The sequence below is a fragment of the Cimex lectularius genome, unplaced genomic scaffold, assembly GCF_000648675.2.
Source record: "Cimex lectularius strain Harlan isolate CLEC.00 unplaced genomic scaffold, Clec_2.1 scaffold23, whole genome shotgun sequence".
Lineage (NCBI taxonomy): Eukaryota > Metazoa > Arthropoda > Insecta > Hemiptera > Cimicidae > Cimex > Cimex lectularius.
Genome location: NW_019392690.1, coordinates 1,084,873 through 1,106,236, shown reverse-complemented (window position 1 = coordinate 1,106,236; position 21,364 = coordinate 1,084,873). Strand labels below are relative to the sequence as shown.

The window sequence follows — 21,364 nt, the reverse complement described above, 5'->3', positions numbered from 1 at the left end:
GATCCTCTTGTCTTGTTGACGATGAGTAATCGGGAAGCAATGCGTCGCCTTTGTGATAATGGAGCTGATGTGTTTCTTAAATGTTAGTGTTTTATCTAGTGTGATGCCCAGATATTTGACTTCATTTTTGATTTCTATCACGGTGTTGTTGAGTTTGATTTCTTTCATGTGATCAAGTTTCCTTTTCCGTGTAAAAGTGACTATAGTTGTTTTGTTTGGATTAATCCCTAAGCCTGCACTTTTACACCATTCTTCTGTGATTTTCAGTCCCTCTTGGATTATATCGCAGAGGGTTTCCTCGAATTTTCCCCTGCCTGTCAGGATTATGTCATCCGCATATCCCTGACATTTTATTCCTGAGCGGTCCAGGGTTTCGAGCAGTTCATCAACTGTTAGGCTCCATAGAAGAGGTGATAATATCCTTCCTTGAGGACATCCTTTTGTTTTGCTAACCTCTATAGTGTCTGTTCCTACTTTTGTTTCAGCTATTCTGGTTCTTAGCAGTTCTCCAATCTAGATGTGGTTTGGTCTACGTGTTTTTTCCCCAGGGAGGTTTCCATTGATGCGTGAGATGCATTGTCGAAAGCTCCCTCAATATCGAGGAACGCGCAGATTGCTATTTCCTTTGTTTCCAGTGTTTCCTTTAGGTCACTGGTAAGTTGGTACAGTGCAGTTTCTGTTGATCTTCCTGCTCTGTATGCATGCTGACAGTAATGGAGAGGCTTGTTTACCAGTGCTGTCGTTCTTATATAGTTGTCTATCAGCTTTTCAAGGGTCTTTAATAGAAAGGATGCTAAGCTGGATTTAGGTGATGTAGGGTCTTTTTTCCTCACTTTTGGTATAAAACCCACCCTTGCCCTGCGCCATGTCTGTGGTGTGTGACCTAGTGCTAAACTACTTCTATATAATCGTAACAAAAAAATACTTAAAAAAATACTTCTATATAAATACTTCTAAAAAAAAAAACTTCTATATAATCGTAGCAAAATATTTTGTCCTTTTCTCAATAGTAATATTACTTAGTCTTTCTATGTAAGGTCTTGGTTGAGATAAAAAAGTCAGTGTCACGATCGGGATTCGAACCCACGACCTTCGGCCCGGCCAACATTGCATCGGGAAAGTCCGCCTTTTTACAAATAAAACGACTAAGGCCTTTGACGGGTTCATTTCGCTTAAAAAAATCTATAAGACCTATTATAGAATTGACTAAATATGAAAAGTATTTCAGAGTATTTATTTATTTTCTCAATGAACTTTTAGTAAAACGTATAAACCTATCGTTTTTATCGTTTAGTTTTTTATCCGTTTTTCCTTTGCTTTTTCGTTTCTTCAATGTTTTCGCGTCGTTTCGACAGCATTGAGTAGAACTTTCGGTAGTTTGTTTCTTCGACTGATCGTTAACTTGAGATTCGTCATCGTGATATATAATACTCTTCTTTTCAGCCAAAATCGAGTAGTAAAATTGCAGTTGGCATGGATCCATTTTATGTTGTAAATGTGGAATGAAATAGATTTTGAATTTTTTTTTCCAGATTCGGTATTTCTATTGAAGTGTGTACTATAAAATCCAATGTTTTGCTGAATTGAATTTTAATATATTTTTTAAAATCAAGAATTATTATGAAACCTCAGCTGTATTTGGTTGAAAAAGAGAAAGCTGAGCCAGAGTTTGTATATACTTTTTTGTTGTGCCTTTTCAGTGGATTTGAAAAAGTTGAGAAAATGCTCGCCCTAAGAGGCTTTAAGTTGAATTTGTCGAGAAAAAACGCACGATACAAATATTTCCCTATCATACGTTTCGATTGAACAAAAGACGAAGCTAGGGTAAACCATATGGTTTAAACCAGGAATAATACAACAACGGTTACAAACACTCTTTTTACATCGTTACACTACACATCAGTAAAGATCCACGCCCACAAATCATGAATCAGAGCAATTTATCACGTGGTAAATAACGTTTTCAAGCAATTTTATTCAAAGAAAATGGTCATGAACGCTGGGTCTCCAGAATATTTTACAGTCGACCAACTCGACGATAACGGCGATAAAAAAAATGACACTTTCGTTTTGAAGATCGGGTCGACGAGACATCCGGAAAAACCCCCGAAATTGGTGATTACTCTAAAAACACCAAAACTCATTGAAGACCCATGCAGGACAAAGGAGTGTTCCACGCAGTACGACGCTAAAGATTACCCTGGACAAAAAGGCGAAAAGAAAAGTAAGGGTAAAAAAAGCAAATCGGGGAAAGGAAAAGGAAAGAAAGGCAAAAAGGGGAAAAAGGGAAAGAAAGGCAAAAAAAAGTAGTTTAATTTGAATTCACGTATGTTTCACTATATTTTTACATAATCTTATTAAAATATACACTTTTTAATTGTATTTTTATGCTTATGTTTCCGTTTCTTATAAGATACATAATTTTAGCTGGACTTGTTTAATGATAAAACTTGATCCGACTGCTTACATTCAGTTCAAACGCACCTAGGCGTCCAAACTGTCCAAAACCAGCATTCTTTTGGACCCTTTTGTTAAAACTCAAACGCCATGTTGCCGCCCATGTTTGATGTATTTCTGTTACATTTAAATTATGTTTTTCGCAGTGTTCAGCTTCGGGTACTTAATCTAGGGTATGTCTCTGTGAGGTGGCTATTTGATGCTTTTAGAGATGAAATGGTCAATGTCAACTCCTTTACGCAAACAATCTGTTATCAGCCAATGTCTAATTTTTGGTTACTTTTTTGCCGAAGGAGGAATGGAATCTTTACTGACAGCTCTAAAATGGACGGAGGCACGGGATTTGCTTTATATGATCCCCAAAGAAAGTTCAGTTAGCGATACTGTCACCCAAGTCTCTGCAGTGTATACACTGCTGAAGCGTGAGCAATATCAAAGGCTTTAGAATATGTCGCAGGTTTGAACTGCTCGAAGCACCAACATCCTTACAGACAGTAGAAGCACCGTCTCTCGGCTGCAGAACTTCAGAATCGGGAACGGCAATTATGAACATATCCTGGTGGACAAAAAATATATAGCCTCACTTTGAAAGACAATAGCCTCACTCTGCTAGGTCAAGGGACACCCAAGAGGTAATTTTAATGAGGAAGTTGACAGATTGGCTAAGGAGCCCACACGGACGGATGCAAAGTTAGACAAAATCACGAGAGGCGACATCTGATCTGAAAGTCCACGAAGATTAATATTGAAATGGCAAGAAACTTATGACTCGGCGGTGGTGGTGAAATATTACAAAATGTTATTCGGCCATGGTTTACTTTAGCAGGAAGACACAGTAAAGCATTTTCCACCACTGTCACGCGTTTGAGAACGGTGCATGGCATTTGCGGTTCATTTTTGAATAGAATCGGCTTGAGACAGAATGACAGACTCTCCTCACTGCAGCACATGCAACATGTACAACATGCATGACAATAGCTTTTCCAATATTTTATGAAATGTCAAGAGACAGTCAAACCTTACAATTTTAACACAATTGTGGCATCAGGCTGTTTATCAGCATATCAGCTCATGTTCAACTTTTTGAGAGAGTGTAAAATGGAGGCTTGTCAGTTTGCAGATGGAGGAGGGTTGCCGTGGTTGTGGGCCTGGGTCGCGGGGTGGTTCGCGTCGGACGGGTGAGGGACATGGGCATGTTAAACCCTGTGACCTTGCTGATGTGGACTTTTCCATGCCAATCTAGACGAAACGGTTTTTATCCACATCCTCGAAGGGGTCAAGTACAAAAATAAGATATGAAGGATCATTGAGGGTGTCCCTCCGGCTGCGGGCCGTCGCTGTCGGGGAGCGTCCGTTACAATTGCAAAATCACTGTGGCCGGAGAGAGTCTAGGGCCAAAAAAATTACATAATTTTTTATGCAGATTGCAATAAAAATATAGTAAACGCTATCAAAGTTTATCAATAACAAAAAAAAATCCTAAAAACCAAATATTTTTCAAGTAAACTAACTAAACAATTTTTTTTTCTCCTTAATCAACTAATATGTTGATTGTGTGAATTTAAGCAAGTGGACGGCGAAATAAATATATTAAAAAGCGGAAAATTTCAAATTTTAAATTTCGTTTTTTGCCAAAACCAGGACCTATTCGCAAGAAGTGGCGTATACGTGTACGATATTTTGGAGTGTAGAATCACCAAAAAATGTCTGGTCCAAATCCGTGACCCACCAACCTGGTCCCCATGTAAGTGTCCTCGACCTTTCTTAACTTACATAACACAGTTGACAGGGATCTGACTGGAAAGGTCGAATGAAGGGATTTTTCTCTACTGACTTTCATTTTATATTGTTTAGTTTGTTATTGCTACTTTTTTTTAAAAATCAAGTAGTCACAATTTGACCTCAAATGATTTACATTACCCTTATCTGGCTTTTAATTCGATTAATTAATTGAATTAGATTTCATATTTAAATAGTTAATTACATTTTCTAAATTGGATTTGCAAACTAGCACTGATTTATGATTGAAATCTCTTAAGTACATACCGTACCTTGGACATTAATGTAAAATGTGGGCACTAATTGTAATTGATTGATCATAAGTTATGTAGTAAAGGGTTTGTTTTATTATTTGTTTTATTATGTCCAGAAAAGTTTCGACCTAAACAGACCTAGAACCCAATCTGTTTCCTTGAACACATTTCATCTCAAGGTTATGGATAGGCATAAAATAGGTGGCCACAAGGCCTTCTGCTCCTTGACCTGAGTCTATTATGCTGCTCTAATTTATGGAGCTCCAGGTTGTTAATCAACCTCCATAGCCTTCCCAGCTTAGTGTAGGATCTTGTTTAAGGCTTTCCTAGTTGCAATAATGTAAACCTACATAGACCCCACAGAAGCATAAAACGTGTTCTCCGGTCTCATCTTTTTCCTGGCATCCGCACAATTTTTCTGTCCAGTGCAAGTGCCTTCTTAGGCGGCAGTGACCTGTTAGAATGATGGTTCCTCCGGTAATTTCTTTGTAAGTCTTGGGATTGCCTTTCTAGGGTTAACATTGCGGTTAGAAATTTTTTTTGAGGTAAATTACATCTATAAATAAGAAACTGTACAGCTATTTAATTCTTAAAAATAACACTGTCTAATATCACATAGTCATCTGGTGGATAATTCTTGAATTTTGTAAAAACTTTGCAAAGTTTGTAAATGAGTCAAATTTGGCAAACATGAGTCAAATAATTTTTACACACTTTCAGCATTTTGCGATAGTTCATCGTTTTCTGTTGTGTAGAATAAGAATGTTACAATGCAGAAAACAAAAGTCCACACTTTATAAAGAAAACGAATCTTTATTTGAGGTACAAGAACATCGAGTAACAAGTATTCGTAGTGTTGAACTTATTGGCGAGGTAAATGTTGGATTTTATATTTATTTCTTTTTCTTGCCCTTTCCTTTAGACTTGCCAGACCCACCTTTTCCTTTTCCTTTTCCTTTGCCTTTTCCTTTACCTTGGCTCTTTCCGCTTTGCTTCGATTTTCCTTTACCTTTTTTCCCTTTTTCCTTTCCTCCGTCCTTACAAGCAAACGAGTCCAGCTCGCTTTCTACAACTTGAACTTGTCTTTCGTAAAAAGGGGGTGCCGCGTACGGAATGACGGGTTCCGCTTCGTACTGAAGTGTAATGCATTGCGAATCTCCGAGTTTGCCCAGTTTTAGCACGCAAGGATCCGTCGGGGGTAATATCTGATCACTGGGCGCATTGGTGTGAAACGCTATGTGGTTTAAACTGACTCCGATCGATCCCGGTTCGGGCTGTGCTTTCGGTGCTTCAGTGTTAAAGAAGGAAGGTGGTATTCCACAGGCGCAACAGCCCCCCACGTTCAATCCACCGTGTGGACAGATTGATACACGATTGGGGCAAGTCGCCCATTTCTTTTCCCTCTCCTTTTCCAACTTCATCCTCTTCTTCTTCGGTAGGTGGGCGTATTTGTTTTCTTCTATGAAATTCTTCCCGTACTTTTTGATCACGTTTAACATTTCGTCGTGGCCTATCTGGTCAAGAAGTTCTGTACAAACGGCTATGGACGGGCCGATTTTGTTCACGTCCATTTCGCTTGTATAATAAGGCAGAGTCACCATCTCGCAATCTCTTCGAGACCCTTGGTCCCCCTTGTTTCTTCCGATCCTATCTTTACGTTTTTCCGAAGAGACCGTCTTCGGAACCGACAATCTGGAGCTTGAAGTACCAGGTTTCCTGATAAAAACAATTAAATTAGTTTAAAAAAATTAAATTATAAAAGAACTACCAACAGCTTTAACCTTCATAGTAAAACTATCTGATTACTTTCCGCAAAGAAATACATATTAAAAGTTATAATTGAAACATGAAAAAGTTGAACAAAGGTATCTGTCAATCAGCCTGGAAGATCAGGTGTATTTTCCTAAGAGTTCTGAATATTTGGTCCCGGGACCGAACACTCCTGCCCTCGTACCTTCTGCGTTCAAGATTATCCGTGTACCAACAGATGGTGCCGTTCTCAACAGAAGGGCATTTCCCTTTTCCCCCATTGTTTTTTTGTAATTTATTTGGATAACAGAATGCATCAAAGGAAGCAGGAAAAACTTCCCAACAAATTCTTAACATGGCTCAGCTGACTGAATTGCCATCTGAAGAAGATTGGTATAATCCAACACGGCACCTGTAGATTTTGCAAAGAAGCAAATGAGACAAGGAAGTGTTTTAGTAAGTACAACGTGACCATAAAAGAAATTCAACCACTGAAACCGGGCCAACTAAAAAATTAATGAACAAGGATCAACCTCAACCTGTGTGCTATATACAATAGCTTAAAGAGCGCATAGAACAAGAGTAATTGCACGCCCCGAACATCTGCTTCTTTATTTTCTTTATATATTGACTCCTGCGCCAATTGTTGCGCTTAAGTAAATTTGATAACAAATTCGAGCGTAAAGCAAAACAAAATGAACAGAAAAAATACACATAAAACAGAAAAAAGAGGAACTTCACATTAGTAGTCACTCCTGTATATAAGCATTCATCACTTTCACTGTTATTAACTGTCACTTAGGAGGATTGACTTCAACCATCGGGGAAGATTATTTGGAACGGTGCGGAATGAAAGGTTTCTGAGGGTTCGTGCGACTGGATGATTGTTTCTGAAACTTCTTGTAGCGGTTTTTCGGTAGTTCTAGGATATATTGAATATTAAGATCATTGGGAAGATTGGATATATATAGAAGAAGTATTGACGATGGTTCTAAGGATTTTTGATTTTAGGGATTGGAGTTGGAGGTTGGAACGTTTTGTTGATCCTCAAAATTTGAAGCCGTATGTCCCATATGTATCGAAAATAGTTATATAAATGAGTCGTTAATTTTGTGGAATCAGTTTTGGACGTTTATCCAGCAATCTTTTAAAAAGTCTGAATCGCCTGTTCAACTACATTAGCTCGTGGGCGAGGCATATTATAATATTGTTGTAGACGGGAGCAGTGGTTATTCAGGTTGAAAGGGGCATGTTCAACCACTGTTCAAGGGATGTGACGTGGCTTTGCACGTTTCTGGTTGAAATGGTAGGGTCTTTAAGGAAGCAAAGGTGGCGGTATCATCCGCGAGTATAGGATGGGTCCTTCCTTGGGGTACCCCTGCATCTGTGTGACAGCCGGCTGATCGAGTGGCCACAGATGACTTGAAAGCATCTGTCGGATAGGTAGGATTTTAGGTTCTAGGTAAAAGGGAAGACTTTATTAAGCTTCCAGAGGAGCTCCGAGTGCCATACCCGATCCAAGGCTTGGTTCACATCTAGGAATACACCGGAGCAGTATTCCTTTTGGTCAAGAGCGGTAGCTATGATGTCTACAACGTGATTGCACTGCTGAACAGTAAAATGAGAACGTGTGAACCCTAATTGTCGGTCAGAAATAAGTGAAGGATGGAGAGAATGTGTTTAAGCAGTTTGTCTTGGATTTTTCCCATTATAGGCAACAGTCTAATTGAACGGTAGGATGATGGAAGGTTGTGAAGTTTTTAGGATTTGGAATCATTCGGATTTGGGCAAAAGGAAAGGAAGGAAGGCATGAACAATAAAGCAACCCTTTTTCCTTCAACAATCAGAAGATGTTCGCTGCCATGCTCAAGCTCAATTCAAAGATCCGGTGGCATTTCTACGCGCTCTCTATATGGAGCCAAGGAATTGCACCCTTCAATCGAGCAAAGAAACTTTTGCTACAAGCCGGACACATACGCGGGCTGTGTGTCAACCTCGCATGGCATATCTTCCGAAGTACACTTATCGACAATGCTCTTGACCCGCTAAATGCTTCTGTCCCGATCCGGCCCACCGACGCTGCCAATTTTATCCAATCATGTTTTTTATTGCAATTTTAGCAGGATTTTAGGGCTGGATCGCGGCGGTTAAGTGCGGACGTTGGGACCTCCCGGCTTTTAGCCGCATGGTGCGCCTTTTCGTTAACCTCCAGACGTTTGTGTCCTGGTATCAAGAACAACCACCAAATATTCTTTTGAACCAACAAGCAGAGCAATGTTATGTAAAAAACCATGTTTTACTACCGAGAAGTTCGAAGCCATGAAAAGATAAAAAGTAGAAATTTAAAACATAGAAATACATTTAAAAAATCGAATAATTTACATTATGCTATAATGGATGTCGAAAATCCCAGCTTCTCTTCGGTTCCTCGGCATTAAACAACTCTCGTGTGAAACGGAGGTGATTCCATGTGAAATTTCAAGTTAAATAATAGAAATAAGACAATGAACACCAATTTTTACGTTTTTCCCACAATGCCATATAATAGTCATAACATAAATGGAGTACAATTTAAAACGACTAAAAGACGCTTCCAGGGTCATTTTAATCACCCTTTCAAACCCTTAAATACAAATTTTCATAGCAAAAAAAAGGCAAATAAATTTTACGAATGGGTTAACTGATGACGGTTTTTTCTTGCTGATGTCCGGCGTTACAATGAAAAAATCCCAACTACATTGTAATTTATCCCAATTCAACTTTTGCCATAACTTTGTCATTTTTTGACCAATTTAAAATCCGATCGCACCATTGTTTTCAGCGTAAATAATCCTTTAAAATGATATGTCAGCATGTATAGGGTCGCATTTGAAATTATGAAGTTGAACTGAAATAAAGTGTATAATTTGTCTCCAAAACAAGGTAAAAATTTGAAACTAAACTAAAAATATTAAATACTTTTTTTATTTTGGTAGCCTCATTGGTTCAAGAGAACCATGGGCAATCTAAAAAGGACACCCTGTATGTATATACTCAAGATTAGCACAACAAAATTTATTTATACAAAGAGTAAGGTATTTGTTAAAAGCTAAAAAAAAATTAGTGTAGTACATTTATGTCTTCCAAAAGCCGAATTTAATGACTAGCGGTGTTAAAACCAAAGTTAAAAAATATTAAATAAATACAGAAATTAAGAAAAAAACCCTGTTAAATAAATTGCTCGAGTGAATTGAAAAGAACGTTGTTTCATAAAAAGAAACGGTAAACAGAGGAATAAAATAGCTTATCTTTAATTAAAAATAATAAATTTGTTTTTGTGTTACTGTCAAAATCTAATCTCCCTAATTTAAAAGGGTTTTTATCAATTTTAAAGTGAGGAAGGAAGAACTACAAATTTGTGTATATGTTAAGCTTACTTTTTTGTTGACATTTTGCCATTCGTTTTTATAAATCGTTCTTGAAAATGAATAAATTCTTGTATTTCAATGTACTATACTCTGCAAATAAAAAAACAAATCATGTATAAACAACATCGAAATAAGAATTAATAAATTTTACTTACGTATTTTTCAGTAATGAAGAAAAACCTTGTAATCTCAATTTCTTTCGTTTCCCGATGTCTGTGTGAAGATGTATATGTAGTCGTAGGAGTATCTGTGTGTACGTGTCAGTGAATTTTGGTTTGTAAATAACCGTTAATCGTGTCTACTCATGACAAATCTTGTATGAATCAGGCTGATACCGGACAATCCATATGTTCATAGTCAAATTTAAATGGGACTGCGTTTGAAATTTATTAACGTGTATTTCATCCTATTTGTAAATACGTGTTAGCAGATAGGTTTCATAATATTTTTAAACGTCTGTGGGAGGATCGCACATGCTTCAAAACGGATTGCCGTAACGCTGAAATACGCATCACACGTCTGAAGAATTTGGTGACAAATGATGATTGGGACCCATGAACCGCGTACATGTTCACGATCCGCTTTTAACTAATCCTCGGAAAATTCTCTCGTCTTACTCTTCTTGATATAATATTAAATTTTTATTTTTTCAAATGAACAATCATGTGTTTTGAATGTAAAATAAACTACGGCAATTTTGCCGACTACTTTTTGTCTATATATTTTTTTTTATACACGAAAACACACTTTCAGATCGATTCACAATTCACAAGAGACCCGAAAATTAAATTTCGATCGAATGGTTAAGGTGAGCATTTATAAATAGAAAATTGAAATGGTGGTCTTCTCGTTTTCTTTTATTAAAAAAAAATAAATCCCCCCATTTTCATTTCCAGGCTTTTCAAGAAAAAAAAAACTTTTAAAGGACTAGTTTCAAAATGATATTTTTAAACAAGGAAAATATTTACGAGAACGATTTGGTTAAACAGTCGAAAGTCGATTGGCAGGAAAGGAAATATGCAAAATGTCCGCTGTGTCCGGCTGACATATCTGATGAAAACTTCTCGTGCACGACTTCGGATAGGAAACGGCGTCATCAGAGAGATGCTTTCGACAATTTATCCGACGCGAACTTCTCGATCCCGGCTACGTTGCTAAACGGGGGGATACTTAGTATAGCAGGGTGCGGTTTTCCCGGAGTACAGAATAACTCGGATAATGTTAAATTTAAGAGAAGGAACAATAACAGAACATTGGAAACGTTTAAAACTTTATCCCGCCATAAACGCGTGATTGAACCGGACGCCATGCTGGGGCCTAAAAGGACTTTCCCTTGCACAGGATGTCCTATTAACATGCTCCCTTTTACGGTCAGGAGAAACTCTGAAAAAGACAGTACGACCTCGTGTAGGAAAATACGCTTGTCTAAAAACCCGTCCGATGCGAACAAATCGGTGTCTAGGTCAGTTTCCGTGGGGTCTCGAGTGACTGAACAAAAATCTAAAAGGAGACAATTTAAAATTTTGGAAACGGACGAATCGGAACTCAAGAAAACTAAATCGTCCTCATTCTGCAAAAGTCCGTCGAGAGGATCCAGCCGGCGTTCCTCACGTCTCAAACGACATCATTCGCTTTTGTCAGTACGCAAGAGGCATCGACGTCGTTCTGTCACTCCGGCCCCGATAAAGACGTCTTTCTCGGTGGAAACTCAGGTCAGCTTCACGGAAGAAGAAAAACATCACAAGTCCATTCCTCGGGCGAGTAACCGTTCATCTAAGAATATTTTAAACTGCACGTATGAAAACAGATCGTCTCAAATAGAAGACGAAATCCCACCAGTGACGGAACCGCCGGGTTCTTTTATGGATCCCACTCCTAATAAAACGCAGCAGTCGATCGAACGTGGCGGCGAATCTTCGGAAAACATCAGGGAAAGCTTTATCACCGAGAGTGAGGTCGTCCAGACAGACTCGAATCAGTCACCCCCAAACGTTACTGTGAAAAATGTGCAATTAGAAAACAATGGTTCGATTAACGATTTTAGAAGTGAGAATTGCATTGTTGAAAATACTAATGATTCTTTACATTTAAAAAGTTCTCAAGACTTGAGCGTAGCAGAACAAACCCGTTTAAACAATTCTTTCGATCAGAATGTGCAAGAATCGCATTCCGACGCCTTGGAGCGGAGCGTTCAAGAGCTACATTTGAAAAATTCTGTGGACCTACAAGAAGAGCCTTCGACACGCTTTGTATGTCGTTCTTTTCCAGAAGGATTTACTGATAGTTTAACAATGCGAAATAATTATATAGACGACGCAATTAACAAAGCGAAAACACATGATTTTCTTCATGAATTTTATCAGGAGATGGGAAACGAAGAGTTCGACCGTGAAATGTTCGACGACGAAAGCGACGAAGACTTGAAACAGAGATCCGACGATCAGTTGATCATTATAGATTCATCCGCGTCCGACGTCCACGAAGATAATCCGATAATGAGCGAAGACGAAAAAAGGGCGATTTTGGAAGAGATGGTGGGACCGAGGATAAATTATTTCAAGTTCGATTCCGAAACGGACAACGACGACGCAAGTCCGTGTGGAAAGTATTTGAACAAACTGCCCCAAGTGTTCAGAATAAAGACTAACGGTGAACTCAAAAAGTTCGAAATAGAAAATATAGTGAGGCAATACAGATATTCCTATTTAGTCAGGATAATGAATAAGTGTCCAAAACCGGATCTCAGACTGAGGAGGTGCAGAAGGTCCGAAAGGAGTGAGAGATATTACCTAGACTCCTCGATTAAAAAGAAGAGGCTGCTAGGGAGATCGGAGCACAGCAAACTTCAGCGCGGTTCGAGCAGACGACTTGTCAAAAAAACCTCGTTGTGCGATAAGAGGATGAAGAAGGAACTGGGCCCGGCCACCATCTGGAACGGACCGACTCCTTCCAGGAGAAAACTCGAAGCGCCCAAATTCTGCCAGACGTTAGATTATAACGCCTTATTTGATGTACAATTCGATAGTAAACAGGCTGACCGTACTAAATTGCCAGGACCTCCGACTACCCACGGCGGCAAGGATCCAAGTCTTTTCGACAACTTACAGTCGACCTCACACCAAAATGTAATACCAATGAAAAATCCACTGCTTGTCGGAGAAGTATGGAATATGTGGGAAATGGATTGTATTCAAAACTATTTGAAAACTTGCACAACCTCAAACGACAAAGACGAGTCATTAGAAAGTAAAGTCAATTTACCGAAACGTTCAGATACTAAAGGTAAATCGTGCCCTTTCTCACCGTGGCCATGCCCTTTAGGCCCTATTTGCCCTTTTCCTCCATCGAAGAACGACGATGACGATATGCGTAAAGAATCCGGTCCTTGCCAGCATTCGAAAACGGGTTGTACTAAGAGGTCTGATTTCAACCCTTCGCCAGACGTGGCTGACATTATTAAAGAAATTAAAAAATTCAAAGAGTCCTCGTTTCTCGATATGCCAACGTTCCCGAAACCTTGCCTCTCTGGCAACGGTGTTAAAAAGGTGAAGTCGGTAATCGTCAATAAAGTCTCCATCGGCACAGTGACAAGCTGCGAATGCGTCGTATTACCTAAATGCAGATTCAAGCGAAAAAAGGTAGTTTGCAATCGAGACGAATTGGCGGAACATTGTGACAATTTTAAAACGAGAAGGCGGATGTGCGATAGAAGAAAATCGAAAAGCGAACACAACATGGCGAAAAAAATGGGCAAGTATTGGTATCGAAGTCGTAAAGACAATACTTACCACGCATTAAGACTTTCAGCGTTTCCGGGACAACCGCCTTGTGAGGGTCATGTTTGTAATAATTACCATGTCACCCCAGACGATAGATGCATCAAATTATACCCTCCGAGGAGAAATTTTGCGATCAGAGATAGGAGAAACACGCCATTGAAACGGGCCGACGATTCACAGCGGACCGGCCGTATCAGATGTAGTTCTTCGGAAGAAATGGTAAAAGTTAAAAGACACAAAGCTATATATGGCAGTTCTGCCAGAAGGATAAAGAAAACCCATACTTCTGACGATTTTGACGGTTATCCACAAATGGATTGTCTGACAGAAGATTGTTCGGAATGTCAACAGTGTTGGGAAGTCTCGTCAGAAGATAGACAGTGGTTGCATTCCGATCGAGACACGCCGACGTATGCTTGTAGGAAAAACGTCGATTTCCTCCCAACGGAAAAATATACCGGAAAATACGATACAAAAAAAACGAGTGTTTTTCCTGTCAAATATCAACGGTCGAGTAGTTCCGAATACAAGCGTTCGACGAGAGAAACTAGACTTAGAATGAGGAGCTTCGAGCCTAGGAGTGACGCGATTTCCAAGGATTATCACGCCCACTCATCAAATGTTATGAAACATCGAAACAGAGAATTTCGCCGTAGCAATTCTTCCCATCTCTTTAGGAATGATTTTTTCAACGAATTGAGCTTTTATGCGGATCCGCACTTTCCAAAGCCTAATTTTATCAGTTATAATACGAGTCTGTACCACAGAAGGAGTCGTATATCTTGTTTGCCGCCGTCCGTCGCGTCTAAGATCATTTTGAATAACGATAAGTGCATGCTTAAAAATAATAATCCGGTTTTTTTATCCGAAAGGACAAATACGTGTACAAGTTGTAAAGGGCAAGATCGATCACGGGTGAAGCGGGCCAGTGGAAAACACGTGGATTATTTCTGACATGTGGAATCCAGGACAAATATATGAAAATACATTTACTTCTAGTTTTTATTTTATGCCTTAAGGACAAGGCACATCCGAGCAGTGCTTTACAGTACCGCACACATTTGATGTACACTAATAACTGTCATTTGTTCTAAAGGCTTCCAAGACTCGTCTTACCTATATAACCACATATATTAATATATTTCTCGAGGAAAAGTATATTTCCATCCCTACACCCGCTTTTTCTCGAAACAACACAATAAATACAGATTAAAAAATATTTAAAATTAAATGTAATAAATTTACAAGATTTTTTTTCTATGATTACTTTCTTAATGTTATTTGTTTTTTCATAGCATATTCGTTGAAGAGACAGTGATGGAACTTTAATTGTGCCAAGTATATATTATACTAGCTCAAATTAAAGAATACCGACAAATTCCATTAAAACTATTTTACAAGACGACATTTAGTTTTGTGTTTAATTTGTGCATACTAAGAGTGATTGTATTTATTAGAGTGAATGTGTAGTTGGAAACTATGGGGGGATATTGAATACCCACATCAAACCTCAATAATAATAGTTATACACTTGTATATTATCTGAAGTGATGAAGGAATATCGAGTACCCCATACTACTTGGTAGTTTTTTTTTTTTGGCGTTATGAACTATGTATATTAGCCATGTGACAATTCGTATATGTGTGTTCAAATTGGGGGGGGGGGGTTATTGTGAAAAAAGGGCCAGAGGCGATGGTGGGAATCGAACCCACGACCGCGGCGTGAGAGTCTCTCATGCTAACCACTCGGCTACCGCGGTCCCCGTTAGTAGTTATCTTGTTTTGTGTTACTTTTCGTGTGTATTGAAGGTGATTGAATTTATGAGAGTGAATATGCAGGTTGATGATATATTGAATATCCCCATCGAACCTCGATTAGATTAGTTACACATTTATGTAGTACTCTGTATAGACGTCTCCTCCTCATACATCCCCGCAGCGGTGGTGATTAGCAGTTAAGCTGAACTGCTTTGCGATGCGATACTTACAGTAACTTAAACAATTTTACATTTTTACTTGATACTGCAATAATAACACGACAAAACTGATCGTAAAGCGTTTAAAAAAATTGATCAAAATCGGACCAGGTATTCCCATATCATCATCTCTTGGACAATTGAACAAAGGAGGACAGTTATTTACATTGAAGATTGCCGTTTTGATTTGTGACAATGAGATGACTGAGACGATGCTCCCTTCTTTACTCATGGGTGTTGTGATCCATGAGGATCTTTAACGTCCGGTCTTATCCCCGAGAGGACTTACTTCTCTGACGCCCAGTGCTCTCAAAGAGAACACCAGGAAAATTTTACAAGACTTGTCACATTTCTTGGCTAGCGAGGTGGTGCAATACTAACCACGTTCAGAAGTGCCCTAAAGGCAGTTTTGTGGTTTCTGGCACAGCCTTTAAGCCGTAACTTTCAACACCCCCGGAGAGATAGAGAAGGCACTCTATCTCCGGCTCCGGTTGGCCGGTACCCTCCAGCTAAGGTAAAATTTGTTTGTAAACACGACCACCACGATTCCAACCTCGATTAGCAGAGCCGCTTCGATACTGTACTCCCGCCGTTCAGTATTATTTTTAAGGTGGGACTGATAGCCCACCCGGGAGTTCGAACGAACCCCGTACAGATGCACCCGTTGTCTGAGAGTTGCGGGTTCAGTAACCCAGGAAACCTCTGTCAAAGCAGAGAGGGGGTAAGGAAGAGCAAGGAAAATTAGGCAAGGATGAGTATAGGTAGGTAAGGGGGGAAATTGTCTCCATCATTGGTTACCTCCAAGCACCTGGGTTGATGGTCGGACTTTGCCTGGGCCCATATGGAAGGTGTCCTTGTGGTTACAGATGGCCGGGACCGTATATGTACCGTATATGAACTTTGCTTCACGTGCCATGCGTGAGTCACAATCCTTTTTAAAGGCAGTTGTGGTATGGGGTGGAATCAACGCCAGGGCCTGAATGGATCTGTGGCTGTACTAATTAAGGGAGTTCTTCTGGAAGCTTTCGGTCCTATTCATCCTTCATTTATAGGACACAACTTCGTGTTTGTCGAACCTACGTACCTCCAGTCGTCATTACCCATTACATGGGGTACTTACTACCATTACATAGGGATCCTATAGAACACTTATGGTAGATAATAAAGAGAAGGATTAGACAACTTGGCCGTCTCCAACAAGCGTTGAACAGCTTCAAAACTTTTTTGATTGAAGAAAGGGATTTTGTTTCCCAAGTCGAAATCCGGTTTCTTATTTACTCGTTGTTTTACTTGCGTTAAGAATGTTATGGATCGTACATAATAGCTCAGATTTGATGTTTTAGACAGACATTAGCATAGCTGAAGGATCATATATTTTAATTAATTTATAATTGATTATTTTTAGTACCAAATGTTGCCCAGTATTAATATTGTCAATTTATTTATTTAAAAAAAATTCATTTTTAAATAACATAAATAATTTAATAAACATATTGGTAACAATAAACGATGGACATCTGTTGACACAAATTGTTTAAACTGTCACTAACACAACATCAACCAAAAACATGTCCAAACATTATCCAATAACCTGATTCACCGGAAAATTTACATTTTTTTTCATCACATAATTCAATTACTAACATAAATACTTAAGGTGAGTCATATATTGCTTTTACGAGGTAATTAATAAAACTTTTCAATATTTGAATCATCAATTTGTGTATTTTAAATTTAGTTTTTCGTAAAATATTTTTATTTTTTTATTTTGAAGGGGCTTTAGTTACAATATAAGATAAATAATAAGTCAAATATTTTGATTTTGGTATATTTAATTCTGTGAATTTGTGTTTTCAGAAACAAAATGGATTGTGTTCTCAACCGGCCTACATGCAAACGGACGATTATGGAAGGTAAAGGGCAGTTACTAAAAGAAAACTGTCCTGTTTTAGAGAAGCCGAAATGCATGTTCGCTACACAGCAATGCCCGTTACTTCCAGAGGAAAATGGATGCACCATTGCTAAAGTCATGGACATAATACAAAAAGGAGGCTGTTTTGCCAATCAACCACCGCCTCCGCCGCAACGGCAATGCTGCTGCTGTTGTTGTGCCCAACCCGAGCCGGAACCTGAAAATACTGTCGCGAGATGTCGAGTAAACCGAACCATCGAACTGCCTCCTTGTAAGAAATGTAAAAGAGGGATCAATGCACCGGGAAAAGAAAAGCCGGTAGCTTTGAGCAAATCACCCTCGGGCAAAAAGAAGAAGAAACATACTTCGACCGAGAAGAATAAGAACGACCAAAAATCGTATAGAATAAATAAATTCGTTCCCGACTGTACGCTGAATTCTAGGAGGCCCTTTCCTTGTGCCGATTGTCTGATGCAGTTGCTCGACTGTCCATTACGATCTGTTGATTATGACAATTCGAAGGTTTACTGCAAGGCTAGAGCTGTTAAATGTCCGTTTACACAAGTTATTGATACATGCGATGCATCATGCCTTTGTTCCAATGTGCCGGCGATTGATACCGGGCCGAAATGTCCATTCCTCCCAGAGCCTTGCCCTTGCGTTGCTGTGTCGTGTCCGCTGTCTCGAGTTCCTCCGAATCCGTTGGTCGAACGTTTGCCTCCACCGCCGTGCCAAAAGCCGTACTGTAGATGCTATTGTCCAGTAATTCCCAATCCTTGTTCTTTCTCGTGTCCCGAGTGTCTAGTTCATAGTGGTAAAGTCAAATGTCCTTTAGAACAAGGTAATATTTGTCCGACGATGTTGGCTCCGACGCCTCAAATATGCTATTGCGTGCCTGTAGATTCTTCAAAAATAGAGTTGGAAGGATCGGCCGAAGAGAACCACAAGCCCGCCGAAAAAGGACCTCCGAATAATTTAAAAATTATAGTGGACGTAAACCACGAAGTCGAAGTGGAAAAAGCCCAAAGGGGAAGTAGTAGTCAAAAAGGGATTCGGAAAGATCTAATAAAAAAAGTGGCCACAAAGCCAGGCCCGCAAATAACGCACGGAAAGGAACAAGAAAGTGGCATCGTGTTACTTAACGAAAACCAAGAATCTGTGCCTTCTCCAAATCAAGAGCAGTACCAGAAAACATCCCATAGAAAGCATCCGTTTGATCAATACACTCAGTCACGATCTGATCAATTTCCTTATTTTGTAGACACGAAAAGAGGGAATCTCCGTACAGATTTTGAAACGAAATCAGAACACGCCTCTACAGTGGAAACGACCAGTGCTCTTGAAGGAATAGAAGATTATTACGATGGACGCCGGGATTGGGTAAATCTAACGACGAGCGACTTGTATTCTACTAAATCTACAAGAGAAGACGTCGGCGGTTGTCGCTGTTGGAGTGAATACAAAAGGCGAAGAAAACTGACAAATTATCCGTCAATTAGGACAGAATCTTTGTATAAATCGACGGAAAGTAAAAACGACATGACGAAGGAGCAGACTCAACCGAGAATTATGAATAGAAGCAAGCTCGCTAAGATGCTCCCGTCGCCTTCGACCTACGTCAGAACAAACGTGATCAACAAAATGGACGCTCCAAAATTGTGCAAAGCACCGTTGGGAATGCCCAATTTTACTTGCCACGAGCCGCCAAGCAAACCTACTACAGCTAACATTTCTGAAAAAGATAAAGAAATAGCGGGGCAATTCGCAAATAGAATATCAGCCAAAATCGAGAGTCCGGAATTCAGATTTTTCGATGAATTTATTATGTGCGAATGTATTAGTGCTCCCCAGTCGTTGATTGTTGGATCGAATGAATGCCCATGCGAAGAAACGTCAACCGTCCAAACGTGCGCATGTGGTGTCGGCTATAAATTTCCTCAGTGCGGTTGTCCGTGCGGTTCAAGTTGTCCGAGTAAACTGAGCTCACCGACCGCCCAACGGACATTTCACGTCCCCACTTGTCCGCTGTCGCGTCCTTTGCCGCAGCCCAGGTCGCCGGAAAAAGACGACCAAGTCTGTCCTTTCAGTCCGAACGAGTGTCCTCTCGGTCCTTACTGCCTTTTCCCGGTTGCGGCCAAATACGATCCTAAATCGCCTACAATCCCCAAAACGGACAAGATATGCTTTTGCCAAGACCAGGACTGCCTCAGTCCGCCTCAGACGTTCGAACCACCTTGCCCCCTGGAAAAAATAAATCATAATAAATGCGTTTGTGCGTGTCAGCCTGCGAGTTGTCCGCCGTGCTGCCCGCTGGCTCAGCCCGAGTCGCTCCCTCCAATTTTCCGAAGGTGTCCTTTTATTTGTCCTCAGAATAACGATTGCACGCCGCCTCCAATAACTCGTCTGTGCAATTGGTGCGCCAAAGCCGAAGACTGCGAACCAATGATAAACGAACCACTCACGACAGAGGGAATGCTGTGTTTCTGTGAGAACGCGCCGCCTAAGCAGAAAACATCGAACATAACGCCACCAAAAACAAGCTCTCCTATAGCTCAAAATAATGCATTGTCGATCGGTAAAAATGCACAATCTGAACAGCCGGGTAAATTCAGCGATCTTCAAAATAAAGCTATAGATGTCGCATTCCTTCCTGAATCACTCACAAAACTGCTAAACGAAGGGAAAAGTGAAGACAATGGAATGTTTAGCGATTTCAATTGTTTATGCACAGGCGGTTTGAATGGGATGGAGTATGAAAAGGCAAATTATGACATTTACAAATCTGAAGCAAGACCGTCCTGCAAGTGCTGTCCTTGTGCCAATAAACCGACGATCAAATGTCCTTTGAATCTGGAGAACTGTCCGTGTTTAAATCTGACCCAAACTAACGCTTGTCCTCTAAACTCTATCCAATGTCCCGTCGAACGCCCGATTTGCCCGGTCAAACCAAAAATCACGCCGGAAATAAAACCAAACGAAGCGCCGATTGTGAAACCCGAAAGTATCAAGGAGCCTGAGTCGAACTTGTCGGTGAATACCGTTCGCACGGTGAACGAAAGTGAATCAGATTTAACAAAAAAATCTGGGAAAATAGAACAGACGGTTGAAAAAAAACATGTTACATCTGTGGGCCAGAAAGTAGCTCAACTTACTACAACTGCCAATCGACCTCAAAACCAAAAGCCGAAGGCCGACGCCGACAAGAGCGGACCGATAAAACTTTCCAGCAAAAAGAAACATTTTGCGAACAGTCACGGACAGAAACTGGTAGGCGGTACCCCTAAGTGCATGCTGGAGAAGCCCAAGTGTCCTTTGACGGGAATCAAACCTGCCGTAATTGCCGGGGACGAAAATCCTACAGCCAACGCGGATAAAACGGGCAGAAACCAAATCGGCTGCCCGATTATGAATTCACCTTGTGAACTCTTTCCAGAAGGACGTTGTCCGATGATGGCGGTGGGCGCATGCAATTGTAATTATCCCGTTGCACCGTGCATGGCCCCGGCGCAATGCGGATACGTCAACGCACCTCCCCAATATTGCTACAAAGAGGATTGCTGCATGGGACTGACACTTCCTCCGATCTATCCGGCAGCCCACGGAAAATACGACACGGGTTTCTATTACAAATTCATGGATTGGAAACCGGGAGAGAAAACTACAAAACACTACATAGAGGTTTCCGAAGAACCTCCTCCAATGGACTTTTTCCACGGGCACGAATTCAGACAGCACGATAACTGGTGGATTCTCAGGGAAGGGAAAGGCTACGAACAATGCAAGAAAGTACAGGAAATAATTGACAAACGAGGACCTGTCGGCCATAGGGGAACACAATTCGAGAAAAAAGACAATCCTTTAGATATCGAGACTCAAACCATTATGGAAAATCGCAAAAATCGAGAAGAAAAAATGTACTCGTTGGAAACTGCTCGACCCGGGTGGAAGGAATAGTCTGTTCTATGAAAAGACTTACGTCTATGTCTACATAAAATACACATTAATCGTAAACTATTAATGTCTAATATGTTTTTAATCTATGTACTAACTG

General features: G+C 40.1%; 3 protein-coding genes across 3 annotated transcripts; 2 read left to right on the top strand and 1 right to left on the bottom strand.

Moving 5' to 3' along the window:
• Positions 1–5,033: 5,033 nt before the first annotated feature.
• LOC106663003 lies at positions 5,034–10,255 on the bottom strand. Its single transcript, XM_014387472.2, has 3 exons — positions 9,802–10,255; positions 9,656–9,736; positions 5,034–6,206 (listed from the first exon to the last, which is right to left on the bottom strand). The coding sequence occupies exons 2-3, from the start codon at positions 9,667–9,669 to the stop codon at positions 5,384–5,386; spliced, it is 837 nt and encodes a 278-aa protein (XP_014242958.1). The 5' UTR covers positions 9,670–9,736; positions 9,802–10,255; the 3' UTR covers positions 5,034–5,383.
• A 70-nt stretch (positions 10,256–10,325) lies between these two features.
• LOC106662996 lies at positions 10,326–14,417 on the top strand. The gene is made up of 2 exons (XM_014387459.1): positions 10,326–10,454; positions 10,543–14,417. Exon 2 carries the CDS (start codon positions 10,585–10,587, stop codon positions 14,377–14,379), a length of 3,795 nt encoding a protein of 1,264 aa, XP_014242945.1. The 5' UTR covers positions 10,326–10,454; positions 10,543–10,584; the 3' UTR covers positions 14,380–14,417.
• Positions 14,418–16,904: 2,487 nt separating this feature from the next.
• On the top strand, positions 16,905–21,327 carry LOC106662599. Its single transcript, XM_014386801.1, has 2 exons — positions 16,905–17,058; positions 17,259–21,327. Exon 2 carries the CDS (start codon positions 17,266–17,268, stop codon positions 21,265–21,267), a length of 4,002 nt encoding a protein of 1,333 aa, XP_014242287.1. The 5' UTR covers positions 16,905–17,058; positions 17,259–17,265; the 3' UTR covers positions 21,268–21,327.
• Positions 21,328–21,364: the final 37 nt, after the last annotated feature.